Source organism: Danio rerio, chromosome 1 (assembly GCF_052040795.2).
Source record: "Danio rerio strain M-AB ecotype USA chromosome 1, GRCz13ab, whole genome shotgun sequence".
In the NCBI taxonomy this organism is placed as follows: domain Eukaryota; kingdom Metazoa; phylum Chordata; class Actinopteri; order Cypriniformes; family Danionidae; genus Danio; species Danio rerio.
This window is the reverse complement of record NC_141021.1, coordinates 49,862,501-49,886,784: the sequence shown is the minus strand read 5'-3', so window position 1 is coordinate 49,886,784 and position 24,284 is coordinate 49,862,501. Positions and strand designations below refer to the sequence as shown.

At 37.2% G+C, this 24,284-nt stretch overlaps 2 protein-coding genes across 3 annotated transcripts in view; one reads left to right on the top strand and one right to left on the bottom strand.

The window, feature by feature from the left end:
* Positions 1-754: 754 nt before the first annotated feature.
* gja8b (gap junction protein alpha 8 paralog b) lies at positions 755-3,484 on the bottom strand. Its single transcript, NM_131809.2, is given in 2 exon segments — positions 755-3,071; positions 3,444-3,484. A coding segment is annotated over 1 exon segment (1,176 nt). The 5' UTR covers positions 3,057-3,071; positions 3,444-3,484; the 3' UTR covers positions 755-1,880.
* A 14,876-nt stretch (positions 3,485-18,360) lies between these two features.
* The window catches only part of gja5b (gap junction protein, alpha 5b), a 22,035-nt gene continuing 16,111 nt past the window's right edge, over positions 18,361-24,284 (top strand). Inside the window, exon 1 of one of the 2 annotated variants that reach the window (XM_087236270.1) lies at positions 18,361-19,200. The gene's annotated coding sequence lies outside the window, so the exon portion shown is untranslated. 2 annotated transcript variants of the gene reach the window in all.

Here is a 24,284-nt window from a genome sequence, read left to right as displayed (position 1 = left end):
TCTTCAGTGACCACGGCAAAATGTAAAACCAGTCCGAATGTTGAACAAGGCTGTTTCGTTTTGAATTTTTAACAAATCAGGCTTCTCTAGGAAGTAATCTCATGCATCGTAAAAAATACAACCCTCAGTCCTGCATTGTTGTTTCCACCGAGCAATTCTGAGAAAAGACATAGTGAAGCACTGTTTATCAGAAAGATTAAAGGGGAGATATTAAAGGCTGTGAACACTCACATTAAAGCTTTGTGAACAGACAATGCCAACCTTCACATTAGTACAATACCTAGGAGGCAAAATTATGACCATTCATCTGTCTGAGAATGGTTTTTATTTGCGTCTACCCTAATTTTTTATTTGACCTACTAATGGCCCTTGTGCTGTTTAGGTCTGGGTCAAATGTTGCTAATGTTACCTCATGCATTGAGCGTTTAAATAATATATCATTCACATAAAACCTAAAATCTGCCTGAAATTATTTTTTTCCGCCAACGCTTTGGGTTCTGGGAAAAGTAACCGTGACTTAAAACAGTTTTACATTCAGACCAAACTAATACGAAACCATTATAGAGAGTATAGATGCAGAAAAATAATGCTTACATGTTATCATAACCACACATTTGACATGAAATGAACAGGTTAAATACATTTCAGTGAATCATGTGTTATGACTTTGGATGAACTGTGGAAGTTTTACGAGCAAACAGACATCATTACTGGTCAGATAAAGATGAAATACTAAACAACTGAATTTTTTGTCTTTCTATACATCACTCTAAACTCCTAGGCATATTTAAAACCAAAAACAAGGTGTCTCTGCTAAAAATATCAACTTAATCAAGGGGCAAAACACTTCTGTTCTGGCCTTTTGAAATATTCTGAATTATTTCCAGTCCTTTTCTGAAGGGAAAAAGCACTCAAATGTTGTTTCCAACAACATCAAGGATGTGAGACTGTCTGCGGTGGCATGTCATGTAATTGTTGTTTTATTGTCTCCTGTTGAACAATACTTTGTGCTGATTGGGCGTGATCTTTATCATCATCATCATGGCTGCTTGCGCAGAGAGACTAGAAAGAATGTGGCCTACTATCTCTTCTATGGCTAACACAGTTATTACAGTTATCGCTAGATACACTCAGTTTATGACTCTCAATGTAAGTGAGTGAAACCAGAAACAAGGTCATCATGTTTGACGTATATCAGTGGTGGTCATTTCTTTTAAATAAATAGTCTTTATGTCACTATTATGCCATGATGAACGACTGTGCAACAAAACCATCAGCATTTGTTTCACCTCACATACACCTATCCGTTACAGTACCATTCACATACAAATCAAGAAGATTGATCGAGTAATCATCATCATGTATGGTTGAAATGATTGAGGTGAAAAGGATGATGCCCTGACAGTTTTCTTATCAGAATAAGAACAAAAAATGTCACAAACAAACATTCAGCTAATGGCTAATCCAAAAATGTAAACATCAGAATCTCGCCTCGGTAAAATTCTGGATAGAAAATGTTATTATTAAAAAAACACCACATATTGTTCGCTAAATACCTTCTCCCGATTCCTCCCTATGTGTAGATCTAGCTGCTGCAGATCCCTAGCTCTGGTTTGTTAACTGTTTGATAAAAAACAGTACGAAAAATACTGCTGTATAAAAAAAATGAATCAAGCTCTCAAGTTTCCTCATGAAAATTGCACAGCATTATTTTTTTCAATCATTTCCTTCCTTCAAAAAAAGAAGCTGGTATTATAAGTGACGCCGCAGTTGCCCGAAAGGCACCTCATCCTTTCTTCTAAATCTCTTTCAGGTTTACTCACTTTCCCCAAAACTACAACTTACACTGCTGCACTTCTAATCCAGTTCCACTGGATCACTTATACCGTCAAGTCATCTGACCTTGCGCGACTGCTGGCCTTGCTCAGGCTGCTGAGAGGTCGTGTATCTTCTATCGTCTCGCTGGCCTCCATGTCTGCCTCCACAGCCAACTCGTCCTCATCTTCATCCCTGCGCAGAATTCCTGACGATGCACTCGGTCCAATCACGGTCGTCTGGGCGTAAGAGGGCAGCGTTTCGTCATACATCTTAGACATGTCTTTCTTAGGTGCCATGGCCTCGTCAGATTTCTCCTCAAATGGCTCATATGAAGCCGGCAGGCGTCCAGCCTCCATCCCCCCAACCTCAGTTAGAGGAAAGAAGTGCGACGTGGATTTGTCCTCCTCCAACAACTTGTAACCTTTGGCTTTCTGGATCGATGAGGCAGCTATGGAAGGCAATGCCTTTTCGGCTGCTCCTGGTCCCTCGACTTGCGGCCGCACCGGTTTACGAAACACAAAGTGGATCTTTTTTAAGCCTAAATGGCTGATTTCCACAAAATTGAGGAACAGTGAGACGCAGGCCACAGCTAACATGAAGATGATGAACACGGTTTTCTCGGTTGGTCTTGAAACAAAGCAGTCGACCGTGTTTGGGCACGGCCAACGGCTGCACTTGTAGAGCGGCAAGATTCGGAAGCCGTACAAGTAGTACTGACCCACCACGAAGCCGATCTCAAAGAGAGTCTTGAAGATAATGTGGCAGATATAGGTCCTCAGGAGAGTGCCCTCCAGACGAAACTTCTTGCTGCCCTTTGTGCTCGTCTCCTTGGCCGTACGGACGCTTCCCTGATCGGGCGCCAGCGGCAGCCTCTCCTCGTTCTCTTGCTGCCGGTTGAGCTCAGCCTCCTCCCGTTCCTTGCGCTTCTCCTCCATGTGTACATGGTGCACGGCGTGGCCCACGTACACTAATGAGGGTGTGGAAACAAAGATGATCTGGAGCACCCACAGGCGAATGTGCGAGATGGGAAAGGCCTCGTCGTAGCAAACGTTCTCGCAACCCGGCTGCTGCGTGTTGCACACATAATCCGATTGCTCGTCGCCCCACACAAACTCTGCGGCTGTGCCCAAGATGAGGATTCGGAAGATGAAGAGGACCGTGAGCCACACCCTACCGATTACCGTCGAATGCTCATTTACTTCCTCGAGGATGTTGCCCAAGAAACTCCAGTCACCCATGGTTGACTGTCAGCACTGTGGAACAAACAAAAGAGATGTTTGAAAGCAGGCAGATATGCTTTTTAAATTAAAAACGTAATAAGTTACACGTTATAAGTTACATGATGTAAGCCGCCTCCAAAATAAACAGTTGTAAACGTGTAGATTAAAAAGTTATTTGATTTAAAATATCTGAAGCATTTGTTCCCTCTGATAGTTATCTAGAGTTCGAAAGATAATCAAATCTACTCTGAGCCAAATAAGTATCAAAACTCTACAATTTTAAATCCCACAAAAGTTACAAAAAATGTCTACAACTAAATAAAAAAAAACATAGCTCAGGGTCGAAGGACGCTCTGTATAAAACAAACAGCAATATAGGTAAGTAGAATAAAATGGGCAACTTGCCACAGTAAGAGCTCCAGAGTATTTGTGTTCCCCCTTCTCTTGGCACACTGTGGTGTGAAGTGAACTTTTTGCTCTCTGGTTCCCACCTATGGCCTCCAATCCTTGTCGCCCGAATGAGCAGAAGTGACTGAATCCAGTCTGATGGTTGGTTTTTAGTTTGCTGCAATATTTAAGCTGGGAGCCAGACAGCCTTTATTCAGAGGGCGACGCATGGTGACGCGTAGTACAATAGGATTCACAAACACAAACGGGAATGTATGTGACACCGGCACTGGGAAACAGGCAACTTTAAATGTTTCAACTTTTAGACATGGTGCAAACGAAAATAATTCTGTGAGAAAACAAGACCGTTCGAGATTCACTTTGATTAGTTTGATTTAGCAGCGTTATCAATTATTGGATCCTATGCTCTGGTCACATTTCTCAGAAACTCTTTAACTCACAGGAAGTGAGCAATGAATTAATGAAGGGGGCTTTTTATATTAAAGACAACATTAATATGTTCACATGTATGTTTCAACTGTAAAATGCAGCAGATCAATGCTATTCCAAATGTAATCACATCATATTGTTATTTTAAAAGGGTAGGAAAAGTAGCTTTAAAAAGCTAGCTACCATTAGGCTAATTTGAATAATAACTATAATTATACTAATATTGTCCTTTGAACTTTTTCAAAATACCAATCCCTGTCAGATTGTTGCTAACACTATTAGATCAAACTCAACTCTGAGAAATTAGTCTTGTTGTTATTAACTTTGTGAGACATAATAATGCATCAGGTCGTTGATGATAGATTAGTGTTGTTAACTGGAACCAGTTTTAGTTTTCTTAAATAAACGTCATGAGATAAACAAAAGACATACATTTAAATGTTAAAATGTATGTAAATGTATAACATTTAAATATAAAAGTTCAAGCTAACTTTTACTTATTTTTATTAGTGAAAACTACAACTAATAATCCCCCACTAGACAATGCTTTAGCCTGTGTGGACCACTTTTTATCCAACTGGAATGTGCTCTAGAAATGACATCATGGACAAAGCCTTCCCATTGGCTGATACTAAAGAATGATGTTCAGTGGGTAGTTATATGGTGGTCTGGTGGGCGGAGAAAAGTAATTTGCATACACGTAAAACTACTAAAGTGAATCACAAGTAGGTATCTTATAGCTAGTGTACCAGATTTAAATGCTAACCCTAACCCATAGAGACCTGGCTGTATTTACTGAATTACCCAAGAAGCAGTACAGATAAAATAATAACAATAATAAAAGATACCTATCTACTATTGTTTTAAGTGAAGAAAATAAATGGATCAATAGTGACTACTTAAATTCTCTGCTGTCTGGGCAAGATTTTAAGCTAGTCTGCATGGCTCACTAACTAGCCTCCACTTCTTCTAAAACCATCAAAACAAAGAAGGAAGGAGCGGCAAGATTAACAGGTCACCATTGGGTGATTTAAGCTGTTCATTTTAAAACATCTACTCACCCGATGTAGCATGACAATAAACAAACCATATATTAGCTTAAAAGCAGTTACTGTTAAAACAGTTTAAACAGAGTAGCTTAACAGCTAGCTCAACTAAAAGTTTGATGAACCAGTCCTGATGTTATAGCTTGACCCTGGAGCCTTCATTTAAAGGTGCTACTTGTTGATATTGCCAGCGCTGGCAGCCTAAGCCAGCAGCGGAGTGGTGAATGGGTGTTGGGATTTCAAACAAAGGCATGATGTCATGATGAAGTCCGCTGTGTCTATTAAACGTGCGCACTGAGGCGTGATCCCAGATTGTGCGAATGAAGCAGGCCCCAGGCCATGGCTAAGCATTGGGCCATCCCTCAAACAAAGTTATCTTACGCCGATCTGCCTACATGCTGGTGCACCACGTTTCCTGCTCCTAGGGGATGAATTAGCTGACAGCCATAAAACTACATAGGATAGTGCGCAAGGCTAACGTTAGCCTATGTGTAGCATTAGTCATTAGCAGGGGAAGTGACTAGCGGCAACAAAATGTGTGTAATCTCAAACTCAGTACAATCTTAGTTTGTTGGATGACTAGTTTAGTTAGACAGTGTCAGTTTTTGTGGAAGGCCAGGTTTGTCTGATTGAAATGTATTGTAATATATTATTATATTTAGCTGGCAGCTAACTCTCTGCAACTCTCACATGGTTGCCCACTGAAGCTAAGCAAGTCTTTGCCCAGTCAGTACCTGGATAGGAGACATGGGAAAGCTAGGTTGCTGCCGGAAGTGGTGTTAGAGGTGTTAGCTCACCCTGCGGTCTGTGTGGGTCCTAATGCCCCTGTATAGCGACGGGGACTATATACTGCTTAGTGAGAACCTTTTTTCAGATGAGACATTAAACCATTAAATCCCAGGATGTCCTTCAAAAAATAGGGGTTTAACCCCAGCGTCTTGGCCAAATTTGCCATCTGGCCTTTGTCCACCATGGCCTCCTAACCATCCCCTTATCATAATTGGCTTCATCACTCTGTCTCCTCTCACTATTCAGCTGGGCTGTGGTGTGCAATCTGGTGCAATATGACTGTCCTTGCATCATCCAGGTGGATGCTGCACACTGGTTGTGGATGAGGAGAAACCTCCCCCCCTCCCCCAATTGTGTAAAGCACTTCGAGTGTCAAAAAAAGAGCTCTATAAATGTAATTTACTATAGATTACTAGTTTTTCATCTGGGATCAGGCAGAGCCCCCTGAAACGATGGTTGTCAGTTTGCTTACAAACACACTTTTGTGAGGTTTAACTTATATACAAAGACATGTAAATTAAACCAAAAACAGGATATGATGTAACAAGTTGTGGCCATAAAAGGACAGAAATCTCAATCATAACTTATTTTGCTTGTCATTGTGGCAATGTTCAATTACAGTCCAATACTAGCTTTGGAAATCGATCTCATTGCAGCAAATCTTTCTTTGTGTGTGTAATGGAGGAATTCCTGCTACTATTTTGACTTCTCCACGATGGACGTCAGCGTTCTCCAGCCTCTGGCACCTATACTGCATCTCTGCACAAGAAGTTTGGCCAGAAGAAAAATGATCATGCCCAACTGAGGCTGGTTTCTCTCATGTTTTTTTTCCCCTTCACTTTCGTCAATTGGTTTTGTTCCTCGCCGCTGTCGCCACTGGCTTGCTTGCTTGGTTTGGGACTTGTGGAGCTGCGCATCAATGGATTTGCTCTTCAGTGTTTGGACTTTTTAGCAGTGAAAATTAAACCACACTGAACTGAACTAAACTGAACTTAAACTCTGAAAACTGGACTGACACAGTTTCGATTTACTAGAACTTTTATGTTAAGCTGCTTTGACACAACATACATTGTAAAAGCGCTATAGAAGTTAAGATGAATTGAATTGACTTCTTTAATACATTTCATAAGCTTGTCACAAGTTCTCAGCTACTTTTATGCTTTGGTCCAAACAAACAAACAGAGCGAACTGAACTAACAAGTGTAAAAAATTGAAGGTAACATCACATGGAATTTGATAGGTTGTAAATAACTGTGGCTTTTTCCAATAATAGTCATTTTATCTAAGATCTGCCATGGTAAATTAGTAGTCTAAAGCAGTTCACATTTGAAGTAGATCAAAACAGATTTTCAAAGCTGTCCTATGACAAGAATGGATATTGTTCAAAAGTTTTAAGACAACTTTGGTGAACGTTTTTGACCCACTTCAAATGACAGCTTACAAGTAACTCAACTCAAATCTCCAACACACAACATATACCAGCTCCAACTATTCAATTTCACTGAACTCTCATACAGGCAATATTAACCCAATATTCCCAATTCAACAGAATATTTGATTGCTAAATATTGCTCCAGGCTCACACAGAACTCCAGCATGGTTTAACAGCGAAGCTCATCCTCTTGTTCTTCTGTGGTAATCCCCATTAATCTCTATTTCAGCGCCAGCCTTTTGATGGGATCCATTGTTGGTCTCTCTCTTTACTGTTCTTTGTGCATACCAGAGATACCAGCTACAATAAGGAGGATTTACCTGATCCAGTTCACTTCCATTCCATGTGGGAGATTGAAGAGTGAATGAAGCCTCGTTGCAGACTTCCAGCACAGTTACTGTGAATGAGGTTATTAAACAGTCTTTAACATATCCTTGTGCACCACTCGAATAACCGATACACAGTGGAGACCAGTCTGCGGAAACCCTATCCACTAGGGTTTGTTTGACCATAACATACTTTCACCCAATAAATTATTTAGGGGGTTCGATCTTACTCACTCTCTGGGACACTACCTAGTCTTTCTTGGTTTCTGTATTTAGTCATTCTAGCACAATTCGTGTGGCTTAATGATTGCTTCCAAGATCTGGAATGATCTGGAGGACAAATCACATACTTTGCAAAGTCTGTCGCCATTGACTTGCTTGGTTTGGGACTTGAGCTGCGCATTGATGGATTTGCTGTTCAGTGTTTGGAATTTCAGCAGTGAAAGTTAAACCACGCTGAACTAAACTAAACTGAACTTTAACTCTGAAAACTGGACTGACACAGTTTTACTTGAACTTATTTGTTAAGCTGCTTTGACACAACCTACATTGTAAAAGCCCTATGGAAATTAAGATGAATTGAATTGAATTATCTGTCTGTATATGTATTTACAGAATTGTTTGTATATCTTTACTGTAAAATACAGCAATTTTCATAATGAAACTTTAAAATACAGTAACTGCATAACTGTCCTACAGTAATATACAGTTTGTGTTACAGTGAACTACTCTGTAATTTACAAAACTTGTTCACATTGAAGCTTATTTTGACTCTGATACGTAGCCTTAGGTTTAATATAGGTATTTTTCCTGGAAGTATTCTTACAAACAACTGTCAAACCACAACCTGACCAAGAGTCCAAGCCTTCCGTGCCCTTTTAATGCATCATTTACAAAACCGAATTGGCTAGAGAAAGGGTGGAGAAAAGGTGATCGATTGTTCTGTCCAAACTCAAAGGAAATGAATATGGAGACTTCCTGTGTGTGTACACATTGGATAGGGTACAGCTAGAGGAAAGAAAGGCCCATGGCAATACAATGGAAAGACGGAAGGCAGAGTGGTCCCAAGTCACAAATGGAGACTCGAAGTCCAATGGCCCTGAAAAGTGAAAAACATGTCATGTCAATAGGGGTTAAATAGGGGAATCATCTTGATAGGTTCATTGGGTACAGAGTCCCTTATTCTTCAAGTCGCTGAATCGGCATCCTGAATTCAATCATTTTAAATGCATGTGTGAATCGCCAGTGCATGTTTATATAAATGTATAATTCTTAATTAAAAATCTTTCTCAATTTCTTAGAAAAATAAACTAGTCTACCCATTTGGTCAACCTTTTAGCTTTCAGTCAATGGATAAAAAGTTCTGCTCTACTCTTTTACACTCACCGGCCACTTTATTAGGTACACCTGTTCAACTGCTCTTTAAAGCAAATTCAAGTTATATGAATTTATAACATTAAGACAATCATATAGCAGCCAATCATATAGCAGCAACTCAATGAATTTAAGCATGTAGACATGGTCAAGACGATCTCCTGCAGTGCAAACCGAGCATCAGAATGGGGGAGAAAGGTGATTTAAGTGACTTTAAACATGACATGGTTGTTAGTGCCAGACAGACTGGTCTGAGTATTTCAGAAACTGCTGATCTACTGGGATTTTCACACACAACCATCTCTGGGGTAACAGAGAATGGTCCAAAAAAGAGAAAATATCCAGTGAGTGGCAGTTCTGTGGTCACAAATGCCTTGTTGGTGCCAGAGGTTAGAGGAGAATGGCCAGACTGGTTCAAACTGATGAGGCTCGATTTCTGCTGCGACATTCTGTGTTTTTGAATTTGATGTCAACAACATGAAAGCATGGATCCATCCTATCATGTATCAACGGTTCAGGCTGCTGCTGGTGGTGTAATGGTGGGGGGATATTTACACTTTGGGCCCATTAGTACCAATTGAGCATCGTGTCAACGCCACAGCCTACCTAAGCATTGTTCCTAACCATGTTCATCCCTTTATGGCCACACGCCACAGACAGATCTTCTGATGGCTACTTCTAGCAGGATAACACACCATGTAATAAAGCGTGAATCATCTCAGACTGGTTTTTGAACATGACAACAAGTTCATTGTACTGGCCTCTGCAGTCATCAGATCTCAACCCAATAGAGCACCTTTGAGATTTGGTGGATATATTTCCAGTACCTTTTTGAATCTGTCACAATGGATTAAGGCAGTTCTAAGGGCAAAAATTGGTCCAACCTAGTACTAGGGTTGGTATTAGTACAGTACTGTACCTAATAAAGTGGCCGGTGAGTGAATATTAAATCATAATAAAGTCAGTATATGAATATATATATATATGTAAAGATGAGGAAAATGAAACAGTAAATAATATATATATATATATATATATATATATATATATATATATATATATATATATATATATATATATATATATATATATATATATACATATATATACATATATATATATATATATATATATATATATATATATATATATATATATATATATACATACATATATATATATACATATATATATATATATATATATATATATATATATATATATATATATATATATATATATATATATAAATAAATATGAATATATATTATTTACTGTTTCATTTTCCTCATCTTTACATCATGATTTACATAATGTTATCCCCCAAGATGTCCTGAGAAATAATAATTTTTGTTAACATTGTCAAAACTTTATTTTAATGTTAATTAAACTGTCTACATTGAATTAATGCTATTGCAGCAGATACAATCATACACTTTGAGCAATGCAGAACAGTTAAACCTAGTTAAAGCAACAGTTCATTCAAAAAATCTAATAATTCACTTAAAAGCCATCTTGGGTGTATGTGCTTTCTTTTCAAACAAACCAATCGGATTTATACTGAATAATATCCTGGCTTGTTGTAAAGATTGGGTCCCTGTGGCCCTGGCCTTTGACCACAACCCAATAAACATTTCAGTAAAATACCCTGGCTCTACACAGCTTTTAAATGGCAGTGAATGATGCTTAAGTTTTCGAGACTTCATTTTTGAAAACAATCATAGTTGACTACAGGAAAGTGGCTGACATATTCGACCTCGTTAATACATTAATCTAGCATCGTCCAATTGTAATTACACAGTCAAAAACATTTAAGGTCATGAGTAAGCAGGGCCTGAGAATGATCATCTGGCAAGGATTTTGTCAGGGATTTTTTCAGACGGATCTCAAACAGCACGTCACAGAACAGTCCTCTCTCTGGACTGATGATAACCTTCATGCACAGGATGTCACAGTCACTTGCTGGTGTTCTGCAGCTTCACAGCTCTCTGGAAAATAGACAGAGCTGATCTCAGCATCACGATCAGCTTCACTAGGGTATCTACACACTCAAATCAAGTCAAATTTAAAACTTTTTAAGACCTTTTTAAGACTATAATGATTGAAATTTCAGACTTACACAAGGCTAAACACTAAAGATTTTTTAATGGCCAAGTTAAAACCTTAATAAACATTAAAAACAAACGCTATTGTAAGGAAGATAACTAAAAAATACTAATACGTAAACAGAGTTAATAAATAAGCATTTCTTGAAGCTGTTATTGAAATATATTGTTAGTGATTGGAGAACATACCAATTTCTTGTCAACTTTCACACCTTCATTTGTGGTTTTAGTTTTTATTCAACCCACACAGAAACAAGTAGACAAGTTTGCACACAAGCCTTCTAATATTGTGGTAACCTGTTTATATGTTTTTGTTTTTATCTTAGAATATGTTCATATTTGATTAAGTAAATGAATGTGTCAGCAGAAACACAAAGGAAATATCTAAGAAACGATATAAAACAAACTATTTGCATATTTATTTGGAAAAATGTGTGGAGAGTAAGACATTTGTTACTGCATTATGGGGGCTTTAATATGCACACTTTAGTGTTTCAAAGTGCAAGTTGCCATTATCCTCTCAATGTAAACAACAAATTGCGATTTTATGATCACTGGGTTTTGAATCATATTCGAAGATGAGTGTAAATGGGGTTATTTTTAACAACCAAAAATAATTTAAAATGTCCCAGTTTTTTTTTTTTTTTTTGACCATCATTGTCATGCAAGTTCAGTGTGCTTAAACCACAGTAGCTTTGCCCTGTATAATAAAATATTATCAAAAAAGATATAGCAGTATGTTTATTTATTTCTTTATTATTATTATTATTATTATTATTATTATTATTATTATTATTATTATTTTTACATTTATTTAATTTTTTTCTCTTTGCCTTTTGCTGCTATACTTGTCTACTGATACATTTGTCTTTGCCCTTTTTTTTGTTTACGTTTGTATGTTCATTAAAACCAATAAACAAAGAATAAATAAAAAAATTAAAAAAAGATGTAGCTATATACACTCACCGGCCACTTTATTAGGTACACCTGTCCAATTGCTTGTTAACGCAAATTTCTAATCAGCCAATCACGCAGCAGCAACTCAATGAATTTATGCATGTAGACCTGGTCAAGACGATCTGCTGCAGTTTAAACCGAGCATCAGAATGAGGAAGAAAGATGATTTATGTGACTTTGAACATGGCATGGTTGTTGGTGCCAGATGGGCTGGTCTGAGTATTTCAGAAACTGCTGATCTACTGGGATTTTCAAGCACAACCATTTCTAGGGTTTACAGAGAATGGTCCTCAAAAGAGTATAAAATATCGAGTGAGCAGCAGTTCTGTGGGCGCAAATGCCTTGTTGATGGCAGAGGGCAGAGGAGAATGGCCAGACTGGTTCACGCTGACAGAAAGACAACAGTAATTTAAATAACCACTTGTTACAACCGAGGTCTGCAGAAGAGCATCTCTGAACGCACAACACATCGAAACTCTCAGCTAAGAACAGAAAACAGGCTAAAATTCGCACAGGCTCACCAAAATTGGACAATAGAAAATTGGAAAAACATTGCATGGTCTGATAAGTTTCGATTTCAGATGGTAAGGTCAGAATTTGGTGTCAACAACATGAAAGCATGAATCTATCTTGCCTTCTATCAATGGTTCAGGCTGATGGTGGTGGTGGTACATATCTTCTGATGGCTACTTCCAGCAGGATAACACCATAAAGCACAAATCATCTCAGACTGGTTTCTTGAACATGGCAATGAGCTCACAAATGGCCTCAGCAGTCACCAGATCTCAATCCAATAGAGCACCTTTGTGATGTGGTGGAACAGGAGATTTGCATCATGGATGTGCAGCCGACAAATCTGCAGCAACTGCGGAATGCTGTCATCTCAATATTGACCAAAATCTCTGAGGAATATTTCCAGTACCTTGTTGAATCTATGCCATGAAGGATTACGCCAGTTCTGAAGGCAAAAGAGGGTCCAACCCGGTACTACGTAGTAAGGTGTACCTAATAAACTGGCCACTGAGTGTGTAGCTTGAATGATGAATAAATAAAATACATATTGCTGAAAATGGCACGAAATATTTTTGCTTCTTCATACGCTTGTGTGAAGTGTGAGAAACTCTTCACACATTAAACATAAATAGCATAGTTCAGAGAACAGCTCACGCATCATTTGTTTGCAGATATCCGCTTGACTCTTGTTTTTGAATACTAATGCAAACCCATGCACTTTTAAATACAGCACAAGTACCAAAATACACTTTGAGGCCACTATGAGTAATTATTTTACATGTGACTGGAAGTTTGTTCTAATTCACCAGCATACTTTTTTTTTTACTCTTAAAGCTGAGTACAAACGCCAGATCTGAAAAGACTCGAAGGTATCAGCACAACCATTGTGGCGAATGCTAATTTCGATAAAGATTTCTGCTGAGTGTGGAAAGCTGCCATCTTTTTTCGCCATTGTTTCCGAACGGCGGACAAGAAAATAAGCTTTGAAACCAGAACACAAGACCGAGACAGACACCAAGAGGTTGTTCTGCTTTTTTTTTGTCTATTTGGAAAAAGGCCAGCGATATCACTTTACCACATTGCCAGTGTTTTGTTTGGCTTTTCAGGATGTGTTTTGAGAAGCCTTTTGCTTAATAATCCGCTCATCTGTTTGCACAACAATAAAGGTCAATATGAGTGGCCGAAGGTTAACGCAATAAGTAAAAGAAGAAGTTTGTCTTTTCACATGATCGTCAGGTGGATTATCGCTGTCTAGGTGGGTAAAACGTGAGAGGTCATGGCGGGTCACCATCCTCGCAATGATTTCTGGGTAAATAGAGGATTGCTGAAATGCAATGGTCGCAAAGAGAGCTAAACGTGCTGCAATTTAAGAAAACCGATGCAATAACAAACAAACCACCAGCAGATTTAAGCAAGCTAATAATATTCAAAAGACAAGGGAATGCCTTTCAAAGATCACCTACAACTTCACTGAGCAATAGTCATAGCACAATAATGCTGTGTCCCAATTCACATACGCATACCACACCCTAATAGTATGTTTTGTTTTGTTTTTATGAAGGAAAAGTACACTCACTGGCCACTTTATTAGGCACACCTGTCCAACTCTTTGTCAACGCACGTTTCTAATCAGCCAATCACATGGCAGCAACTGAATGTATTTAGGCTTGTAGACATGGTCAAGACGATCTGCTGCAGTTTAAACCGAGCATCAGAATGGGGAACGTGGCATGGTTGTTGGTGCCGGATGGGGTGGTCTGATAAACCAGAATATTTCAGAAACTGCTAATCTACTGGGATTTTTACGTCCAACCATCTCTGGGGTTCAAAGAGAAAGGTTAAAAAAATATTCAGTGTGGTTTAATAATCACTTCTGAGAGTCCAGACACTGAAGAACAATCCATCGACAGCGGCAACCTTATTTGTTTTATGTTCAATCCACTTAAATGTGTGAAAGAAAAAAAGTTAACCATCAGTTTGTGTTGGGACAAGATGAATCGAATGTTTTGGTGCAACAGTAAACCCAACCGTTTTTAGAGTGTATGGCTTTATCAGTGTAGTTGCCTCTAACACATTTAAAGCATCATTATCTTCTAAACTTGCATGAATCAAATAAGGTGTGAGCAGAGGTGAGAAACAAGCACTTTTGCCCTTTAGCTGTTTGAGTAATGTATATATAGCGATGATTCAGTCTGCCATTTGCACCTTCAATGACCTTGTTTCAGGATTAGTTGCGGTGTAATGTGTTGAGGGCACATGGCCGATTCTCTTCACACAATCCTGTGGCAGTGCTAAATGAAGAGAGAGGCATTTTATCTCTGTCCGTATGACCATGAGAGAGTGCCGCGAGTCTCAGTGGTGTTGCTGACAACTTTGAGTGTTGCAGTCACACTTTACCTCCAGCAGTTCCTGCACCCACAGCCGCAGAGGCTTGTTAAAGCTACAGAAGCAACCCGGGTTTATATTATTCAAGTGTTTTTTAACCTTTTATCAGAGCCTTATATGGTAATCTCATTTACACTGATTACAATATACACTCACTGGCCACTTTATTAGGTACACCTTATTAGTACCAGGTTGGACCCCCTTTTGCCTTCAAAACTGCGTTAATCCTTTGTGGCATAGATTCAATAAGGTACTGGAAATATTCCTCAGAGATTTTGCTCCATATTAACATGCTAGCTTCACACAGTTGCATGATTTGTCAGCTGCACATTCATGATGTGAATTTGACGTTCCACCATATCCCAAAGGTGCTCTATTGAATTGAGATCTGGTGACTGTGGAGGCCATTTGAGTACAGTGAATTAATTATCATGTTCAGGAAACCAGTCTGAGATGATTCACGCTTTATGACATGGTGCGTTATCCTGCTGAAATTAGCCAGCAGAAGATGATTACACTGTGGTCATAAAGGGATGGACACGGTCAGTAACAATGCTCAGGCTGTGGGGTTGACATAATTGGTACTAATGGGCCCAAAGTGTGCCAAGATATTGTCCCCCACACCATTACACCACCACCACCAGCCTGAACTGTTGATATAAGGCAGGGTTGATCCATGCTTTCATGTTGTTGATGCCAATTTCTGACCCTACCATCCGAATGTTGCAGCAGAAATTGAGACTCATCAACACGGATAACGTTTTTCCAATCTTCTAGTCTAATTTTGGTGAGCCTGTGCGAATTATAGCCTCAGTTTCTTGTTCTTGGCTAACTGGGGGGCACCCGGTGTGGTCTTCTGCTACTGTAGCCCATCTGCTTCAAGGTTGGATGTGCTGTGCATTCAGAGATGCTCTTCTGCATACCTCAGTTGTATTTGAGTTACTGTTGCCTTTCTATCAGCTGGAACCCTTCTGGCTATTCTCCTCTGGCATCAACATGGCGTTTGCGCCCACAGAACTGCAGCTCACTGTTGACACAAAATGACACAAAAAAAACAAGTTAACACTCATGTGAGGTGTTCTTATTGTTTTCTCTGTGAAAAACTGGAATGTCAGAAGAAGTGAACCAGAAGGCAGTCCAGATGGTTGTGCATCCTATAACTCTACATTCATAATGCCCCTTAGCCGTTGGCATTATCTTTTACAGATACAGCGTGAAAACTCTAATGGTGGACGGCTGCTTCTCACTCAAGGCTGTTTATGCTAATGAGGGAGCGGTTTTTCACTAATGGGTGAGGTTTTCCCCCCTGATGACATGTACAAAAAGGGGATGGCATCCAGAGTGTTTCTGCAGACTGTTTTTAATCAAGCGGGATTATATAAAAAAAATGGAATAAATCGATTGTAACCATTATGGGCTGGCTATATTCACACTGTTGCTACACAACTGTGATTAGACCACTTGAAACCAATTGATTTTTGCATAATAGGTCACCTTTAAAACTTTCATTTTTATAAACACATATTAGACACATTAGTCAATATTACAATTTCAGATTCATTAGTTTTGGGTAATGTTAAAAGTTAAGATATCCACTTTGACGAACAGTCTCTGGCTGCAGACTTTCACATGCAAGCTGAGCTGTCTCAAGTCGAGAACCGGGTGGGGGTGAAATTATGGGAGTTTTTAAGAGAAATAACACAATGGGAGGGTGGCGGGTGATGGGTTTGAAATATGGGAGACTCCCGCTTAATAATCATTGCTAGACCAATCAGATGAATTCTAGCCTCCAATAAATAAACCCATTCATTGTACCTTTCTTATCTTTGTTTTGAATAATCCCCCCATCCATACCATCTCCCCCTTTACCAGGGGGAGCTCTTGAGACCTACTAGATCATGCTAAATGACCAGGCGGGAACCCTCCAAGCTCAGGGTTCTCTCCCAGGACAGTATGCCAGATTTGCAAATTGTTTCAAGCAATAGCTGAGTGTGAACTCTTGAAATGGATAGCTTTTGTGTCCTTGAGATTGGTGTCAAAGATTACATTTGACTGTGAGTATCAGAAACAAAGATATAAAGAAGGCAAACTCTAAACTGATCTATCCGAGCAATGGCCCGAAGCAAGTCCAGTCACATGGTGGCTCTCCTAAATGTCCCGTTGCAATTTCACATCTGAGGAATCATCATGTGCCTGCATCACTTCAATAAAAATGGATTTATAAAAGAGATATTTGTTGTTGGTTTGGGGGTGTGGCATCTTACTTGGTTGTGTTGAAATGGTTGTGAGAAGAAACACTGTTACATAATAGGCTTTAATCGTTGAGTAAATCCCCATGTTTTGGAAACGACCTCAAGGCACTTTCTTGTTCTATGTTGGCTTTTGATTATACTGATTATACGCTGATTATTAAAAAACAGATTCTAATGGTTCCCACGCAAAGTATTTCTTGCACTGGCATTCGTGAAAAATTTGTATTCTGTACGGACTCTGAAAAATACGAGGGGCTTAATTGGCATTGATGATACAGTGAACAAATTTGAACAAAATCTTGTGGCGATTTGTAACTTTTTGATTTAGTGGCTAATTTATATTGATTTGTATGATTGATTAATACATTTTAGTATGATTGGATCATCTTTCAATGAAGGGTACGTTCAACGGTGGTGTTTTGATGCCTCCTTTTAAAAATCGTACGTTTACATATGAATTAAATTGTATGAATTCATATTAATTAGCCAATTTTCTGACAATACGTAAAATAGTTATGTTTCCTCATGAGACCCGGCTGAAAATTCTTATCTTACAAATAAATTTTTTTACAGTCGAGAAATTTTTATTCGATTATGAAAATTTAATTTAAATGAAAAAAAGAGACATTACATGAAATTCCTGTTTTTTTTACTTAATTATTATTATTATTATTTTTTTTTTTTTAAGGAAGAACAAGGGAAAAAATGCAATAATACATAAGAACTTAAATAACAGTTGACTGATCACATACTTTCAACCCAGGTTCATTTTGATTACGTGCCCCTATATACATTTCTGGAGAGCGCCAAATATGTCCCATGAGCTACGTTTTTGTTTTTAAGAGTCCGCCATAGGCCGCTGTGTATGCTTTTTGAGATTCCAAATTTATTTTGCGAGTGCCGTTAGCGCCTGCTGTTCTCACGTAAATCCACCAGAAGCTGCTGTTGACTAAATCACTGTCTGACTGACCAATCACCCCACCTTCCCCCTTCCCTAAACCCAACCAACAGTATTTTGAAAAGTACCTATTCGGCCCGCCCACCCTCTTTCCTAAACCCAACCGCAGTGTTTTGAAATGCAATCCAGACAAAGAGAATTATTTTAAGCGCAATTTGATCTAAAGTGAATTAAAACAGATGAATAATGTTTTAGGAATACCCATAAATGCTGTTTTGACTAAATCATGTTTGTAGAAGCTAAAATCTAACGAAACTTCTGGAGCTCTATATAATCACGACCACAAGCCTAAACCGATTCCCCCATTGTTTCTCAATACAATCTCACTTTCCTTCCTGATGAGGAGATATTCCTCCAAACTAAAATAGAGTGGCAGTCGAGCATTGTGAGAGGAAAGGGGAACGAGGAGGAGTAGAAGGAGGGAAAGGGAGGGAAAGGAGGTGGTACGGCTCTGCTGATATTTCTTAGCATGCCCTTTGAATATGAGGGCACTTCCATATCGTCCGTGACGCCGTTCGGCCTGCTGGCAGCTGCTTCTGATCATCAGCGTGTCTGTAATCTTTCGTCCCACAGAAGAGACAGTGAGCAGGATTCATCTGAGGGAAGATTGATTTTTTGAGGTCACCGTCTAGAAAAACAAACACAATCGGCAGTTCATCCATCAAGTCCGGCTTTATCGGTGAAGGAGACCTTTCATTTTGTCAAGCGGAGTAATAAAAAGTCAATTTTTGGCATTAATCTAAGGATGATATTGACAACGAGTGATCTGTCTACTACAATTCTTGAGTCCAAAGTTCAATGCTTTAAGAAAAATATCTTTAATCCTGCTGAGGTGTCAACAAACCTGCTTGGTCTCTTCACCAACAGTAAAGCATCAACAGTCTGACTCTGTCCATTCAGGATCTCTAACCTCAGGCATTAATCGCACAAGCGTTCATCAAAGGGAAGCTTCAGCTGGAGATCCGAAGTCTTGGAGGCTCTGTGACTGTCAGACTGCCAAGTGGTTCTGGCAACAAATCGCACATCCTAAAAGCAGAGTAGAGGAGAAGGGCTTTCGGGTAAACAAGAGTCTGTCAAGTTTCATCACTAAATAGCAGAGGCTTTTATTCATCGGTCAACAGAGATAGAAACACACACCTGTCAGATCTCAAACAGACACGTGCTGCTACGCTAACTGGTTTCAATCAGGTATGTAGAAAGTGTCACACACACAAAAACATAGATTTGTCCCAATATCCTGGTGGGGACTCTCATTAACATTATGTTTCTACTACAAACTGTATATTCTCTCCCTTTACCCCTACCCTAACTCTAAACCCAGGTGTCAAAGTCAATTCCTGCAGGGCCGCAGCTCTGCACAGTTTTGCTCCAACCATGATCAAACACAGCTGATATAACTATTCAAGGTGTTCCAGATTCTTTTGAAGACCTCGATTGTTCAGATCAGCTAAGTTTGATTAGCAAAACTGGGCTAATATAAAACTTGGAGCAAAACTGGGCTGATATAAAAACAAGTATGCATACACACACACAACCAAATGTTTAGAAACATTAAAAGAAGTCGCTTTTGCCCACCAAGGCTTGATTAATTTAATAGAAAATTTCTTATATATACAGTTAGAATTATTAGCCCCCTGGGGTTTAATAATTATATATGATGATTTCAGGTTGATTTAAAATTATTAAAAGCATTTCCTAACATAAGCATTATATTTTAGCAATAATTCAAAATGTACAAATGGAATTTTCAATTAAATTATTTAAGTTAATAAAATATTATGTATGTTTATTATATATATATATATATATATATATATATATATATATATATATATATATATATATATATATATATATATATATATATATATATATATATATTTGTACAAGCATATATATATATATATATATATATATATATATATATATATATATATATATATATATATATATATATATATTGTATTAATACTCTGTAATATTTTCAACAAGGAGTAAAGTTTATTATTAATAAAGTTAATTAATTTACATAATAAAATTATTATTATCATTAATAATATTATTATTATAGTATAATTATAATAAAAATCCAAGGAGTTTGGATTCTACACAATTATCTTTTTTATATATATTATCTTTATCTTTTATGAATTATCTTACATTTTACACATAGATATTATATTGAATGGAAGTTTTAAATAGCTGAGCAAACAAAATGTTCAGTTGGTGAAATGATATTTTGTTGTTTTATAATTTGGTGTATAACAGATATATTTAAGTCAAAAATAAAATACTGAAATGAGTAAAGCATTTTAGTGGATATCAATTATTTCTAATGAAAAAAAAATACAACTTAAATCTGTTTTACATTTTGTTTGATATTGTTTCTACAAAAATATACACCAAGTAAAGTGACAAACTGTGGCAGATTGAGTAAATGAGGACATACAGTACACATATAATGTAGAATATTTGTATTAATAGTTAGCATAGCTGATCTTTAAACAATAGTGGCAAATCTTTCACTTAAGGCCTTGTTTTTTTGTACAAGCATCTTTCCTTTGTTACCACAGAATCCCACAAAAAAAATTTGCTGCCTGTTCAAACTATGTGTTTAAAATCAGCTGAATCAACAAAATTCTTTTTTTTTATGTTCAATCCATTTAAATGTGTAAAAATAATTAAGTTAATTAATCGATTTGTGTTGGGACAACATGAGAGAATTGTGTGGAACCCAGCATACAGTGCTCTAAGATGCCTAAAACACACCACATAATTTCCACATAATTCATTCATGCTTTCCCAACACAAATCCATTTGGTTAGTGTAACTAATTTAAGTAGATTAAACAAAAATCTAATAAGATTCAGCTAATTTTAAATAAGTAGTTTGAACAAGCAGCAAATATAAATATATTTTATTTTTTGAGTGCATATGAACATACATCAGTAAAACACCACTTGTTTTCAATTGTTTAAAAATGGCACCAAGTGGAAAAGTTGTAATTACGAATCATAGCTCAATATTTAACATGCACAGAATAATCGGAGCAAACTGAATCTTAATATAACCTACTAGGAATGACTTCTTTGGATTATTCAGTTCAAACTCTACGAATAACTTTGGCTCTCATTTTCTGAATTCTGAATAAGAAACTCAATAGGTGCTGCGCTAATCTAATTTAATCCAACCTTACAGACTTTTCGGCTGCGGACCAACATTAAGTCTCTCCATTAAACGAACATACTCTGTACTAATTGGAAAAGCCTGATGAATAACCGTTTATGATGGTCCCAGGAGGTTTCTCTGAACACACACATACACACACACACACAAACACACACGCACACACGCACACACACACGCACACACACACACACTAAAGCACTGAAGCAGGATCCTATGACTGACCTCAGTCTCTAAAGCTTAGTCTTGTTGCTCCTTTTGCTGTTCTTAGTTTTCAGATGTCATCAAAGTTATTTCAGTCTTGCCGTCCTGTCAGCTGCATTAAAATGCTGATCACACTCATACACACCCATTCTTCTGGATCACATCCGCAGCTCATCTTCTGGACTGTAAACCAGATACTGTCCATCTGTTCACAGCTGTAAGAGCAGACTGAAGGCTTTTATAATGGAAACATGCTATGATGCAAAATTATTAAAATATGTTCAATCACTCAACCCCAATCAATCAACCAACCAACCTATCTATCTATCTATCTATCTATCTATCTATCTATCTATCTATCTATCTATCTATCTATCTATCTATCTATCTATCTATCTATCTATCTATCTATCTATCTATCTATCTATCTATCTATCTATCTATCTATCTATCTATCTATCTATCTATCTATCTATCTATCTATCTATCTATATATCTATCTATCTATCTATCTTTCTATCCATATCCATCCATCCATCCATCTATCTATCAGCAGAATCAAATAGGGTAAAATGTTTGAATGTTGAATCTGCCACTATGCTGACACACAGGCATTTATCTATTTGCTCCACCCTCTCATTTGACTTTAAAGCGACAGTCACTAAAACGGCACAATTTGGATATGTAGGTTAAACTTCAAAACAATTTGCTTGAAAAAATATAAAATTGTTATACAGTTAGACTTATTAGCCCGCCTGTTCAATTTTTCCCCTATTTTCTGTTCAACGGAGATATTTCTTCAACACATTTCTGCACATAATAGTTTTAATAACTCATTTCTAATAACAGATTTATTTTATCTTTGCCATGATGACAGTAAAAAATTTTACTAGATATTTTTTCAAGACACTTCTGTCCAGATTAAAGTGACATTTAAAGGCTTAACTAGGTTAATTAGGTAACTAGGCAGGTTAGAGTAATTAGGCAAGCTATTCTATAACGATGGTTTGTTCTGTAGACTATCAAAAAACAAAAGCAAATCTAGCTTAAAGGGGCTAATAATTTTGACCTTAAAATAGTTTCTTAAAAAATTAAAAACTGCTATGATTATAGCCGAAATAAAACAAATAAAATTTTCTCTTATTAGTTTTATTACATAATAAAATAATTATAAAATATAATAATTTAGAATAATAAGAAGTCTATTTTTTTTTTTTTTTAATATTACTATTTTCTTTTCTTTTTTTTACAAATAACACATTTGGTCTTTTAACAACAAAAAAAAGGTTGGTGTCATGTGAGGACGCCTGCACAACAAAGTTGAGGATCAAATTTCAGTTTATTAAGAGTCGTCTTGCAATTAAATGTTGAAAAAGGAACAAACAGGTTCACACAGATAATTCCAAGTGTAAAGGCGACAAACAAAACAACAAAGTACAGAGGTCAAATGTGTCAAGGGGAAATGAGCCGTAATGCTCACTAAACAGTTTAAGACTCTGCAATGATGCGTCTGTGTGTGCTGAGTTTATTCAATCTTCTGACTGTGTGTGTAATCAGTCAGAATTAGGAACCTGGGTGTGCGAGGTGCATGCTGGGAGTTGTAATTCATTAAAGCAGCATGGCTGTGTAGTTTTCCAGCGACCCGCAACTGCTAGATCACTGATGATCGTAACAATTAGCATTGCAACATTGTTAGCGTAGTAAAATAAACATTTTATGGTTCACAGTGCATGCATTATATGCAGCTAGCCTACAAACTATAGGCTATTATTTGTCATTATTAACCTCATGTTAATCTTCATATGTTTACTATGTTCACTAAAAACTATTTGACAGAAATTGTGTTTCTCTATTTTTACAGGTATAACCTGTAAATATTAATGTAAAATTAGTGTTACTCTCTGAAAATACAGAACATTTCTTTTAAAAACTGAAAAATAACGTCAAAATACAAGCAATAGCTGCACGTTTAATGTTAGAATTGTTTTATTACAGAACATATCGGTAAAACAGCAGGTATTTCACTGTGTAATGAACGTTTTTTTCTTTAAATATAAATATTGTAACATTATAAGTAAACGTAATTCTTTTTACAAATTGAAATAAATTGAACATTCATTTATTCATTTTCTTTTAGGCTTAGTCCCTTTATTAAGTAGATTGAACATTAAACAAGTAAGTTGTTCCCAAAAAACTTAATAATTGTGTTATTACACTCATTATTATACTCGTATACATTAGTATTACACTATTATTATACTTATTTAAACCTTTCTGTGGTGTTCGGGTCAAATCTGACCGATTTACATCCTAAAACACATAAATATTGTGTTTTACATCTGATTGACTCAAGGCCTTATGATATCCTCCACACTGTGCACTTGACATATAAAAGCAGAGATCACCTCTTTCATTTAATTTTAAGTTTTTAAGTCAACCTTGTTAAACCTGTGGTGTTCACAGCCAAAAGTGACCGCCATGGAAAATAAATTTATCCATCAGACACAAAACATCCCCATACAAACCACCTCAACTCACTCCCTCACTCACTTACCCACGCACTCACTCACTCACTCACTCCCTCACTCACTCACTCACCCCACACTGAACAATGTCTTTTGCAGGTACACATCTCTTTTACATGCTTGTGTCAATCCTCTAGCCTGATCTCTTAAGGAAACATAACTACTTTAAGTTTTGTCAGTTTAGTGGCTAATTTGTTTAAGTTCTTTTCTTTCTTTCTTTCTTTCTTTCTTTCTTTCTTTCTTTCTTTCTTTCTTTCTTTCTTTCTTTCTTTTTTTCAGCCAGTCCCTATTCAGCCAATCTTTGAGTCTAGCAGGAGCACTTTTAGCTTAGCATCAATTATTTAATTGGATTAGACC